Source organism: Musca vetustissima, unplaced genomic scaffold (assembly GCF_032173495.1).
Source record: "Musca vetustissima isolate MV318-11 ecotype Yass unplaced genomic scaffold, APGP_CSIRO_Mvet_v1 utg13467, whole genome shotgun sequence".
Classification (NCBI taxonomy): Eukaryota; Metazoa; Arthropoda; class Insecta; order Diptera; family Muscidae; genus Musca; species Musca vetustissima.
Genome location: NW_026882551.1, coordinates 308,552 through 322,496, shown reverse-complemented (window position 1 = coordinate 322,496; position 13,945 = coordinate 308,552). Strand labels below are relative to the sequence as shown.

Below are 13,945 nucleotides of genomic sequence, written 5' to 3'. Positions count from 1 at the left end.
TTTTGTATTACGTCGTTTTTGTTGTTGTTCTTTTACTTATCCACCGTACACCACACCACCCACCACAACCGCCTGTTACGACTGAAGTCATTAATTTTTATTTTATATCGCAGGGCGACGATGACAACACCAGTCTTAACGACAAAGGGAATAATTGAAACGCTTCAGCTCCACAGCAATTGGCGTTAGCCACCAGTAATTTTGCCATTGCCAATACTTTGAGACCCAGTCAGCCAGCTAGCACTGCCGTTCACAGGATTAAATTGTTGCAATTCTTCCAGATTTTTTTTGTTTTACTGCCTCCTCTCTCTCTTATACTAGGTGGGAAATCACATTCTCCTGTGTGTGTGTGGGAGAAAAAAAAAAAAATATCACAACACATCAGTTGGAGGGGCCACACTTTGTGCAATGTTCGCACAATCCTTTGCCAAAATAAAGGTAGCACGCCAATGAATGCTTGCTTGTTTGTGTGCCCATCGCTGCCCATATTTTTTTCTGGCGGAGAATCGTTGAATAACACTCGATTACTTGAATTAACGAAAATTGAAAATAAATTTGTGTTGGCGACAATTTTTATGCGAATTTTTGGCTCGAGTTACGTTCCAAATGTAAAAAAACAGAAAAAATGGAAAATAAATGTTTTTAATCCATATAAAGCTTAACACCGTTGTAAAAACGTATATTTGTGTGTATGTGTGTGTGTAAGTGTAATGCTTATCGCCACCAATAGCAGTCACATGAAGGCTGCTGTTCTATAGCATCCCGCTGAGTTGGACTGGTTTGTTGCAATCGTTTTTTTTCTTGTGTGTTTGTTTCCCACCATTGAGGGATCTTTATAGTTTCAGTCACAGCGTGGGAGAAACCAAAATATACTGCAGTGATTTTACCAATGCTATTGCATTTCAATAAAAATCATTCCTTAAATACACGCACACATATACCGATATTTGAAATTGCACCATTTCACTGTGGTTAAATGAAAAAGTTGTTGAAACTTTTAAAACATTACAGCTTTTTTGAAAAGGTATATTTTCCAGGGAATGCCACAAATTTAAAAAATTTCAAGTTGCGTTATAATTATTTCGTGAAGAATACTCTTCAAAACTTCTTGAGAATCAGCAATTAAAACTGTGATATTAAAATTATTAAAAAAATTCAGCATTAGGACTATAATATTCCATAAAAAGCCCACACTTAAGGGACCTTTCATTCTCATTTGAAAAAAATTGAATTTTAGTTTTCTATTTAATTCGAACCTACACTAATTCAAAAATGTCATTTTAAAATTCAAGTGAAAATCTCAACAACTCTTGAAGATATATTCGATTTTATGTGTCAGCATCAAGCGACAGCAGGGTACTTCTCAAACTTTAAATGAGTTCTAAAAGTGACCTATGTAATTCCATTAAAACTTAGTCAAAAATTATACGCTCAAATCTGAAAAATACTTGAAAATTATTCACGTTGAAAGAAATATTAGATTAGGGAAAAAGAAATTCATTATTTTTATATGAACTATAGGACTTTATTTAATATGCTTCGGAATGTTCGATTTGCACTATTTTATTGTACGATTTGTTGCCATTTTAAAAGTAACTTCATAATGCCTCTCTCATAGAAGTCCTGCTTTCTATTTGCTAGATACCCATTTTTTATCATTAAAGAAATTTTGCAATGCAAGAAAAATATAGCGGATGCATTAGAACTTCCCAACCAAGCTCCCGAAGTTGCTGTCGAGTGACTGTAAATGTGTGTGTTGCCTAGCGTTGTCCCGGTGGAACACGACACATCTCCTGTTGACCAATTCTATTCAATTGCGGCCCAGTTGTTAGCCGTTAGTCCTGGATTGGCCACCGTTTGAGGTGCTTCTACGCTCTTTGACCACGATCGTTTTCGCACGGGGTCATCGTATGTGATTTATTTCTCATATCCAGTCTCCATCCGTTTAAGAAATGGGTCTATCTGATTCCGTTTGGCCAATGCTTTGCAGATGGAAATTCGATCCACCCTTTTTTTCTGTGAATTAGTGTGGCACCCACGTTAAAGGAAAAAATATTGTCAAGGACACAGCTCCAGAGTATGAACCTAGACGCTTGGTCCCATAAGTTATTCTGTAAACAAAGCCTTTATATAGAAAGGAATTTCTGATGGGCAAAAATGCATTTTGTTTGTCTATAGAAGTATGACCATTTTTTCGTCTATAGAGGTAAGACTTGCCATAAGGCCATGTCTACATATGCTCCTTGATAGCCCTTTAGTCAGAAGATCCGTGATAATTAACAATTCTAAAGTAAATAAATTATTGTGGATCCTGCAAACTCAACGAGAGTTTATTTATTAATCTTCAGAAATATATCTCGGAATTACGGTCTATCATGACCGAAAAAAATCTATTTACCTACCTATGGAAACCACTGTACAACATAAACAGACAATACTTACCGACTGGTTTACTGACTACTGACTAAACTGAATGCAGCAAATCGGTTGACTGCTGTGCCATTTTCATTTCGGTTTCAGATGATGCTGAGACTGAGGCCACAGCTACAACTGTCGCTTCTGCAATTGAACAGAACCAGGGAGGCTGTACAACATATTCGACTTCTGTCAGAGATTTATGGCATTTGTAGAACACTTGGCACTAGTTTGCAATTTCTTTACCAATACCTTCCTTTCATCGTTGCTTGTTCTTCTTCTCTACTCGTTCGATTGCTGCCTGGCTCCGCCGTAGGGTGGTGCGATTGAGTGTTTGGTGGATTTGTTATGCTTCAGTTATTCCGTTGAGCTGGCGTTTCTTTGCGTGGCAGTGGCACCCAACTTAAAGGTGGCAACGTTCGTTATGTATGCGCACGTTTTACGTTTTCAAGTCAAGCTGAATTGACTGAAGACGACGGAGGAGATGGTGAAGATGAAGAAGAGCAAGGACGAACCACCAAAAACATTGGCTGGCACTATAGCCAGCCGCCAACAGCAATAATGAGCATCACCTCAACCGAAAAATTGTGAAGTGGCCCTCAAATATAGAAGGAACAACAACAACCACGACAGCATCCGTTATTTGGAGGTGTTCCATCTATGCCACCATGAAAATTGTCCACTTTTGAAATGTCACATGATACACTTTTCAAATGCATTGCCATGCCTCCTCTGGCCCTTTACAAGGCCAGCATGTGTAGTGTTCAGAATAAAGGTGTGTGTGTGTGTGAATGTGTGTGTTTGCTATATCAAATACCCATTGAAACGCATTGCATTCCAAAGTTCCATCATGAAATGTTGCAGCAACAAGAATAACTAACACTAGCAACAGCAACAACTACTATAAAAACATCTATGCCACAATCTAAGGTTTTTTATGGTGTCCGCCACTTGAACCGCACAAGTATCACCACTAGACACTCGAATATATTGTGTTGAAGGTGCACTCCATGCTGATAGCCAGGAACCTGGTTTGAATTCGATGCGAATAATGCATGCCACAATGGAGAGGCTAGCGAAGAATAGTGTGAGTGGGCGTGGGTGTGTGTTTGTGTCGATGTGTGTGCGTGAGAGGACAAACTTTAAATGGCCATAAGTTGTGTTTTTAAGGACATTTGGATGTCCTTTTTTTTCTAAATATGTTGGAATGTTGCAGAGGTTACTCAGAACGCAAGAGGTTGGGGAGGAGGAGAAGAAGAAGGTAGTGAAATGGAACGACTGCAAAAATATGCAGGTACAATTTATGCAACTGCAGGTGGAGATATAAGTTTTGCAACTTTAAATAACACATTTATTTTGTGGTATCAAGGATTTTTCTCTGGTCTTGTTTTAGGAAAAAATGTTCCTTTTTCTTTTTTGTTTCATTCGAAGGATAAAGGCAATTTTATAAATGCTGGAAATCCACGTATGACATTTACTTGGGGTGGAAGTATTTTCGAGACAGTTTCAAAATGTTTTCGTTATTGAAACATTAGCTGATCATTTAAAGCTCGAATATTTTCGTATCTTCCAAAAAGTGACATCTCTGGAATATTATAACCCCTTTTAAATAATTTGAATTATAATGCTCCATACGACACGTTTTCGAGATCACAAAGGTGACAAATGATGGAACTTTGCGTATGAATGCGGAACCAAACAATACATACAACAGCCTGCGGGGTTCGAAAATCAGCTGAATCAAATGAAAGTAGCGCATAAAAGAACAATTTCGAAGCAAATTGTCGCATCTTTATCGAAAAACTTTCTTGTTTGCCTAATATCTTCTGATAAATGTCAGAAACGGACAAGAGGCGGATAATCATTCATTGTCCACCATGATACACATCGGCACAGCACATTTCGGGTCGTCAAATACTCGGAATTGATGAATCATCTGTCATACAGCCCTTAACATGTGAAGAAAAACAACAACCACGTTTTCGAATAAACCAAGCTTGAGAATACATTAAAAGGCAATGAAACCATTTTTGACGATTTAAATTTTTAGACCAGACATATGTACAGCAGTCCTCGGATAATTGTCCACCAATTTTACTATTCAATATCATTTAATAAATGATTACTATTAAATGCAACAATTTGTCTCCATTAACCAATAAACCTAACGCAAATTGACGTTAAAAAAGATTATCAACCGTTTAAGTTTTTAGTAGCCATCATAAAAATTCTAAAACTTGAGGCGGCACATACTCCCGAACATTTCCACGAGATATCCTCTTAAATAAAAATTATTGTTAATTGTCCAAAGACAATCAGTCTCCTCTTCTAACATGGAATAAAATTCAGACGATTATAAATTATGACCTCATCAAATGACCAAATAAATGTCGACGAGCGAACAATCAGGATAAATGTTGGCCGAAAGATAGATGGCTTCAAAAAATAAAACAAAACGTTTTGCGCCATTGTTTGGGGCTTGCTCCTCTTTGCTTGCCAGGACAATTTGCCATTGATAATGACAGCTGCATAAATTCAGTTTTATGCCATTTACTTATGGGATCATAACAAAAGAGCCGACCACCACTCTATGATGATTTGATGAGACAGTGATGACCGAACCACAATGGACTGTTATAAACGCATAAAAAGTGCTCTCAAAATGACAAACAAAGAAGCGGGTTAAAATTATAGTACGAAGTGAGTTTTAAATACACTTTGAACAAATTTTAAATTGTTATTAAAATAAAAAAATATGTAATATGAATAAGTAATTTATTATTCCCATAAAAATACATTTTGTAGAAGATTTTAACTAAACCGTGCACCAGTATAAATATGACTTTAGTTTTTAAGTGTATATACCTTAACATATCCCCCAAAAACCTCCACTTGTGGATAAAAAGCGATTCAAAATATTGAAGTATCCTTTAAAACGATGGCTACAAAATAGTCAGTCTAAATAAAAAAATATATACATATACAAATAAATAAATGTTACCACTCTGGAAACTGAAAATGGCTGATGGATGTTGATGACTTGAGCAGTCATCAATTAATGTCGCCGATAGTGCCACCAACGACAGTCGTAGATACCAATTTTGAAAACACACAAAAGAATAAAAAATAATTGTACGCGTTTTTATATGGAGGACGGCAACTTTTTAGTATTTCCAAATATTTTCGATATTCTCATACAGACACACAAAAAGTGAGATGCTATGACATACAGTGCTATTCAAAAGGTAGATTCATCCGTTCAACTAAAAACTTCGCCATTCGGAAATCTCTTCTAGTTAGAAATATATGTAATAAAGTACCTGTTCTTTGTTCACCCATATATCTTGTGCATATTATCTCATTATATATATTGTAAGTATTTCTATTGTGTGTTGAATTAATCGCATTGATCTTAAAATATGGTAAATCTATTTTTTGAACATCACTGTATATCCGACCTGTCATATGTACCCATTGTAAAATGAAAACTTATTACGAAGCATTAGTCGATGTGGCCTACAGCGGTATACCCTCAAACTCTGAGACGGGTTAATTACTTGGTGCCTAAAATCAATATTTCAATAAGGCAACCTCTGCAAAGAGTAAAACTTAAAAGGAATGCCTCCAACAAGATGTGTTATATTGTTTGTCATTGGAGAATTTCGTACATTTCTGATAGATAGTGATATCTAAATAATATTTGAGTCCAAAATAAAATCATAAATCAATAAACTAATTTAAAATTAGAACTACGAAAATGTGGATAAAATCTCAAAAATAATTAACGATTTTGCTAATAGCTATTTTGACTGAGATGATTCTCCGAATAATATTTCAAACTGTTACATACAGAATGACAAACATAACATAATCACCCTGCTATGGTAGCGAATATCAAAAAATGTAAATACAAATAATAAAATATGAAAATGTCAGCACAATTGTTGTTAAAATTAAATGTACCACACCAGGACGAAGCACCACCATCCACCAACAACTATCAATAAAAAAATAAATACAAATTGTAATGGATGTGTATGTGGGCACTACGAAAAATTTGTTTGTTATTTGGTAGATTGTTGTAAACACAAAAATAACAACAACAAAAATCCGTAATCACTTTACAAAATTGGTAAGAGAAGGATAACTGCGTTTTTTTTTTTCTTTTATTAAACATAATGTCGTCGCCCACCTTTATAGTGGAAATTTCCAATTATCACCAACGGAAATAACAATTGACCAATAATCGATAAACCAATTACGAAATGGATTTTATTTTTCTGGAACAGTAATAAAGACAAAACATAAAATTATATGTCATCAAGAAACAAAGAGATATTTATTTTTTAAATAAATCAATAGATTGCTGTTTTTATTGTGACTTTGGTTGGGTTATGCATTTTTATTCTCAATATTTTACTTAACCCAGATAACAGCAGAGTTTTTTTTAATCAAAATAGCAAATTTAATATTAAAACTTAAATATTTTATTAATAAATGACTATTCTCGGGTAAAATGTAGTTTTAGCTTGAAGCTAGGAGAGTTTAGAACAAGATACAAAAATAAAATAATAAAAATGTTGGTTTTTAGAAGAGGTATTTTTATTTTTCGTGTTCTTCTAAAAGGACGGGCCAAATTGTACGAAAAAATAAATTTTTGAGGATTAATATATTCTAACAAATATAGATAATATAAAATCCTTTGTAAAAATATATATTTAAAAAATCATACATATCTTGTAATAAATACAAACAATATATTTATTTTCCTATTAAAATACTTACGTTTCATACAATTAAAAAATAAAAGTTGTAATTTTTACAAAAATATACGAATTTTTATTTATCAAAGTAATACTTAAACGATTATATCGGATGGAACATTTAAATTTTCAATAAAAAGTATATTAAGTAAGCTATAAAAAAACTAAATTATCCAAATAAAATATTACGAAAATGTTTTTGTACGACAAATATCCACATCAGTTTGCAGACAATTACGATAATCGTAATCACACAAACCCAATGTATACTGTGGATTAGTGGGCTTAAAGAAATGTAAACCACGACCAATTTTTATAATATAACCATTACTTAAACTGAAATGTTGAATTAAAATTGTGAAAATTAATAACAATGGAATTGTGAACAAAAAAATGTTTAACTTACATAATTTTACGATCATGTAATGTTGCTTCGAATTTTATGGACAATGTTATGCCCCTCTGAGTTAAGTCATCTTTGATATTTTTCATCATTGAATTTTGTCCAGCGGGATTTTTTGGGTCGGGTTTTGTTACCACTCTTACATATTTCAAATTTTTGCATTGTTTTACCGCTAACTCCAATAAAACAATAAAGTTTTGAAACTAAAAATATAATAAAAAGAAATGGATGATATCATTAATATTATATCCGTACGTTATGTCCTTATCGGTACCAAATAAGGTGCCATTGGTCAAATCTATCTAGTTTAACAAGAAAATTCAATTAAAACGGTCTTCACATTTATATCGATAATAAACCCCTTTTCAATTTGGATAGATATTAACATTTTTAATAAAGTTCAATTGGATTCGACTGAACTACTCAATATATCAACAATTCGATCGGAATATATGACCACAAACAAACCATATTAAAAACAGTGGGATTTAATATTCTATATGAACCGATTTACACTTGACCTACTCCATTCTTTAAAAACAGTGCTTACTCGCCTAGATTAAACAAGCCGGTCTCGAGACATTTTTAAATAGCCATGCAGTATATCTGAAATATTTCCGAATATTTTCTGATATAACCTTCAATGTAAAGAAATTAAATCACAGATATCCCCCTCGTGACCCAATCAACTTCGTCAGGTGGACTAAGGCTAACATCCCAATAAATTTGTAGTGGTAATTTACTTTTTATTAAAAAAAACAAGTAATTAAATATATTAATCGTGATATTTTTTCACTAAATTTTGATAAATATGAATTAAATATATGCACAGTCCGGATTTATGCGGTTTATAGAATATGAAATGAGTTGTGAAACGCAGTCAGGATAATCCGTATTGCCGAGGTCCGGATTATTGAGATTTTACTGCACCTTTTTTCTCGCACAACAAGAAAAAAAACATGATCAATATTTTTTGTTATCAGAAGATGATTCAGAATTTCATATATTAAGAATTTCTCATTTAAAATATGGAATACTTGGACTTCTTTATAAAGAGACAGAGAAAACGATGGTATAATTTAACTTTTTAATATTTTAATTTGGATTTGATATGGGACAATTTAAAGCTATCTGAGAAAGAATGACAAAACAAAGAAAATATTTAAACGTATGATTAGATTATGTACTTCATGTCACTATAGTTAAGGTTTCTAGATCATAAATTTTAATAACGAAAATAAAGTTTTGGGATCGAATTGTAATTTATAAGTGTCTATTATGTCCACAATCCAAAATTAGATCTTGATTCTAGAATCAATATTTAGTTGTGTTACAAACTCTTGGGGCTACACGAAAGGGTATTATAACCTCACAAAATATCTGGGTATAGTAATTTTTAAAACTGGACGATTTTTCAATAACTTTTGTCTATATAAAAATTTTTCATCCAAAATATCCCGATTGCATAAATGAAGTATTCAAAATAATTGAAACTTAAAATAAAACAACAAGGAAATTCATTATGTAAGATTTTTAAAATAAATTTTGTTTCACACTCACTTGATATCTCTCCGTAAAATATGGCTCGTCAATTAGGATTTCCTTTACCGCACCATTTAGGTATTTCCCAAATAGGCTTTTGTAACTGTGACCTGTTGAGTTGTCATCGATGGGAATGTTGGCAACAATTTCACCGCTTTCCATATGTTTTTGAACACGCAATTTTATTTGTTCGGCCCGGTCGATGTATTCTTTAATGCGTTCCAGGTAGACTTTCTTTTTGGCGGTGTCTTTCTCATCTAACGAGGATATAAGAAGAGACACAGACGGGGTCTAATAACATTTCAGCCACAAAATGGAAATTATTTAACCTACCACCGACCAATTCCATAAGAATTTGTATACCATCTTGGTAGAGATCTTGAGCTTCCAATATGCGACCATCCTTGTCGCATTGGACAGCTTTCATTAAAATGTCTTTGGCGTTCATAACTACCGCGTCAATTTTGTTGTTTTCAATACTTTTTGGCCTAGTCAACAAAAATTGCAGCCAAATGTTAAACGAACAACGACAACAATGCGAACAACAAATAAACAATCTTGCCCACTTCTTGTTTTGTCAGCACAAACTGAACAACAAACACACTTTGCCAAATAGCCACCAAACACCAAATATTATAACAATAATTTTCGATATTTTTTCCTTATGGGGGGATTTTTATGCGATAATTCGGTAATTTTTTATTGTTTCGGTAATTTCTTAAATTTATTCACTTCATTCTTTCCTTTCTTTGTTTTGCTTGTTGGACAATAACAACATAAAATGACATTTGCCAGACGGCTGTCAAATGTACGTTGAATGAAGAGAGATGAACGCATCGTATTTGAGTGGGTAAAGTGGCCCACACACGTCAAACATGTGCGTTCGATCGGTGTGAAGCTCCTAGCCCACACACGTCAAACGGATCCACAAAACTTCATTTATTATTAATTTTTGAAGCGTTAAGATGGACAGCGATAGTGATGACGGAAAAAAGACCAAATATTTTTATTAAATATATATGTATTAAATATTTGTATTTTATTCCAGAAAAACATTTTTATTTTCCACACAGTAGAATATGTATAAAAAAACATCAAAAAAATTTCCAAAACGTTTTATTTCATATGTTTGACATTGTCCGCTGACCCGCACTCCACGAAATTTCGCAACAAATGAGAAAATTTCCACACACCAGGCCACAGACGTCAAACATGTGCGCGTCGCACAACGAAAAATTAAAAATTTTTAATTTCTTTCGATCGGTGTGCGCACCGGCAAATCGGTGTGAACACCGTACCACACACGTCAAACATTGCTTCGATTCACACCGATCGAACGCACATGTTTGACGTGTGTGGGCCACTTAAGAGAATACCCAGAGAGCAGAGACAAACAAGAGAGACCGTATTGCTGGTCGATGCAGGGTTGTTTAACTGAGTCACGTCAAATATACACACAGAGAAATTATAGTAACAGATGATGGATGGAATTTGTAAATATTAACTTATTTGTTTTAATTATTCTGGTTTTCCGATATTTGGATTGGAACAAACTAAAAATATCAACTCAAAATTTAAAAACTGAAGACAATTTGCGTTATTTCACAAAGTTAATATATAATTAAAGTATCGAACAAACAATTTCAGATTTATGTTCGTTGGAAGGGTGATATTTCGTAATAAAATTATTTTGCTGTTTTTTGTTTTGTGCATTCAGTTCTGAGTTACAGAGTATTAATAATGGAAGTGAACAGAAAGCAAATTCGGTACATTTTAAGTTTTTCTTTGACAAAGGCGAAAATACAAGCCAAGCGGCTAAACTTGTGAATGGTGTTTCTGATTCTGATACTGTAACAGCCAATTATGTGCAATTTTGTTTCGTAGATTCCGTTCAGTAATTTTTGATGCTAAATGTGCTAGGCCGTGGAAAATATAGATAAAATCGAAAAAACTTCGGGAGCTTGGTTGGGAAATTTTAATGCATCTGCATACAGTCCGGACTTGACACCAATCGATTATCAACTTTTTCTTTCTTTGCAAAATTTCTTCAATCATAAAAAATTGGTATCTAGGGAGGATTGTGAAAATCGACTACTAGAGTTGTTTGCAAAAAGAAGGCATTATGAAGTTGCCTTTAAAATGACAACAAACCATACAACAAAACGTTGCATATTTGGGCCAAATCGGACATTTCGAAGCATGCTAAATTAAGTCCTATAGTTCATATATTAAAATAATGGATTTCTATTTCCCAACCTAATGTTTGTGTGAAAACCTTAAATTGGCAGTTGTTGTGTCTTGTATGTAAGGCCTGTTGTGTTATTTTTTAGTAATTAATAATATCGGGATTATTACAAAATTATTAAAAAGTACACCAAAATTGAGATTTTGTTTACCGTGTCCTGTGTAAATGTCTGCATTTGATCTATTCTCCTAATTAGGAACATGATCTGAACGTTGATATTATATAGCATACTTTTAGGCGTAGTAAAAAAATGAATGCAAAATTTGTGTTTATCGGAGATTATCGCTTATGAAGTAAAAATATGTCTAAATGTCAATACAAATTGATAAAAGCTATAAAAACCCGTGATAATATAGAATGATAAAAATACATGTAATCATAAGTTTTGTTCTAGAACCTAAATGAATCTACTATTTTTACAAGTTTTGCAACATTTTACTCGAAAACCGTTCCTGAACCCACAAAAATGGTAAAACATTAAACATAGTTGGGCAGACTTGCACACCAACCATATTAATTAAATTCCGCTGAATAATCCATGTTAATACCTTAACAATTTTTAAGTGAAATTTTGTCCATCATTGATGACATTGAACCAAATTTAAGAGAACCCAAAAACAAAATGGCGTTTCTCTTTGTAAACTTTTTACTCGAAAAATTTGTCCGAGTAAAAATATTAAACAGGAATGCCAACTTCTTATTGGCTGTTATGTTGATTTTAAAGTATTGTCATTTAATTTGGCATATTTTGTAGGTTTTGGGTTCCCGAACTTTTCAAATTATTTTGTACTCTGAGAGCGATTTTTAAATGTATCCCTTTACTAGGTTTACTATTATAAAAGTACTGGAACAGACAAATAATGTTTACTTATTTTTTTAACAGTTGGGTTAATTTTTAATTTTACTGCGTCATATTCCAAAAATCCAAAACTTTATAATTTGAACATAATTACTGAAACGCGACAAAATTCATTACACTAGTTCGCAGAATTAACATATTTTCAAATACAACCACGTTTCAAAAAAGATGAGTTATGATCTGATGTGAACGTATAGTTTTTAAAGATTTAGAAAAAATATACATTCGGTCCGTGGGTATCTGTGGTGTCAGTAACCCTATATTGCATTCGCTGTATCTCATATGTAAATACTATCAAAAATTAGCCTTATTTTTTACGCTGCCAAAAAACGGCGCATATTTTCAGTAAAACCACTCTATTTCCTTTTCCGGTGCTTGAAATTATATGCTCATATCAAAACGAACAAACACATCCAAATATATACCATAAAATATTTGGTCTGCACAAAGGCCTGCCTCTATACAAAGATTCGCAATTTAATTTTCATTTGGAATGGTGCTGCTGTTGGCTATGGCGACAGTATCAACCGACCCGAACGCAGCGCCAAACTAAGTTACCCACTATTGCGTCCTGTTTACCTTTTTCATGGTTTAGAGTTATGGTCGTTATTTTACCGGTTGTCATTTTGTTTTCGGCTTGTTTTAAATAATTTCTATTTCCAAGGAAGACATAACACCGGTACACGTTCGGGAGATTAATTCATTCATTCAGACCGGATGACATGTTTCGTTCGCAGAATCCAATAACTGTTTTTTTTGCTCGTACATAAATGTGTATGTGAGTGTGTGGCGCGGCCATATTATTGTGGGTCGGGTCAGTTCGGAAAGGTAGACAGTTTATGGTTAGGTTTGGACAATTTATGGTATGTTATTTGTAATACAAGTTTGCAAGGGAAGAAAATGTGGATCACACCGACTGACCACTGCTTGCTTCAATTGATATAACAAAAGAAAGACTTTCTCCCTATACTTGCTGGTGGAGAACAGTCGTTTGAAAGTTACATATACTGGAACATTATAAAACTGTAAGGACTATTTATAATTTTAGTAAAATATTAGTAAAGTAGAAAATATCTGATTAAAAGAGAAATTAAAGAAAATATTAAATTAAATACAGAAGCTAAAAAATTATTGTCTCTTTATAGGACACATCGCTAATTTGCTGCATGGACGGCAAAAGTCAAAAATCGTGAGTTTAGAGTTAATGATGCAGAATTGTTCGCTATATCGGATTTCATGTTGTGTAAAAAATTCAAATTACTATAGTTTACACACTTTGATCGAGAAGCTGCAGAAGTTCGTTTGCTCTATGAAAGGAGGTAGGCAAATGAAAACTTAAAATCCGTCTTCCGCAAAGTCAAATATTTTTATCTAATATTCGTCTATTCTTCTTAAAATCTCTGACATCAGACATTTTATATCGTGCACATTTTTTACGAAGGATGATATATTTATATAGGTAGTTTTGTATTTAGTTATCATATGCAGACTGCTATATCCCCCTCTTCTTCACCACCCCTACTGACAAACGGAAATTGTTAAATTTGCGTCGCGTCCTTTTCACTTAGCTGAGCCAAACGTTATAGCTAGTCAGTCAGCCAAAAAAAAAGGACCAAAAAGGATGTTCATGAATGGGCGTTGTTGCAGTTGTTGTACGACCATGTCCAACAAGCAAACAATTTAAAACAGTTATTTACAAAAATTATAAAAACCAACAA

At 33.4% G+C, this 13,945-nt stretch overlaps 1 protein-coding gene across 1 annotated transcript; it reads right to left on the bottom strand.

The window, feature by feature from the left end:
• Positions 1 to 7,360: 7,360 nt before the first annotated feature.
• Positions 7,361 to 9,591, bottom strand: LOC133329021 (MIT domain-containing protein 1). Its single transcript, XM_061537520.1, has 4 exons — positions 9,457 to 9,591; positions 9,142 to 9,380; positions 7,585 to 7,784; positions 7,361 to 7,514 (listed from the first exon to the last, which is right to left on the bottom strand). Exons 1-4 carry the CDS (start codon positions 9,569 to 9,571, stop codon positions 7,364 to 7,366), a joined length of 705 nt encoding a protein of 234 aa, XP_061393504.1. The 5' UTR covers positions 9,572 to 9,591; the 3' UTR covers positions 7,361 to 7,363.
• Positions 9,592 to 13,945: the final 4,354 nt, after the last annotated feature.

Coding starts and splice junctions, on each gene's coding strand:
- LOC133329021 (XM_061537520.1), bottom strand. CDS start 9,571: ATGAACGCCAAAGACATTTTAATGAAAGCTGTCCAATGCGACAAGGAT. Junction 9,381..9,456: donor TCTTATGGAATTGGTCGGTG/GTAGGTTAAATA, acceptor TATCCTCGTTAG/ATGAGAAAGACACCGCCAAA. Junction 7,785..9,141: donor ATTTTACGGAGAGATATCAA/GTGAGTGTGAAA, acceptor TTATATTTTTAG/TTTCAAAACTTTATTGTTTT.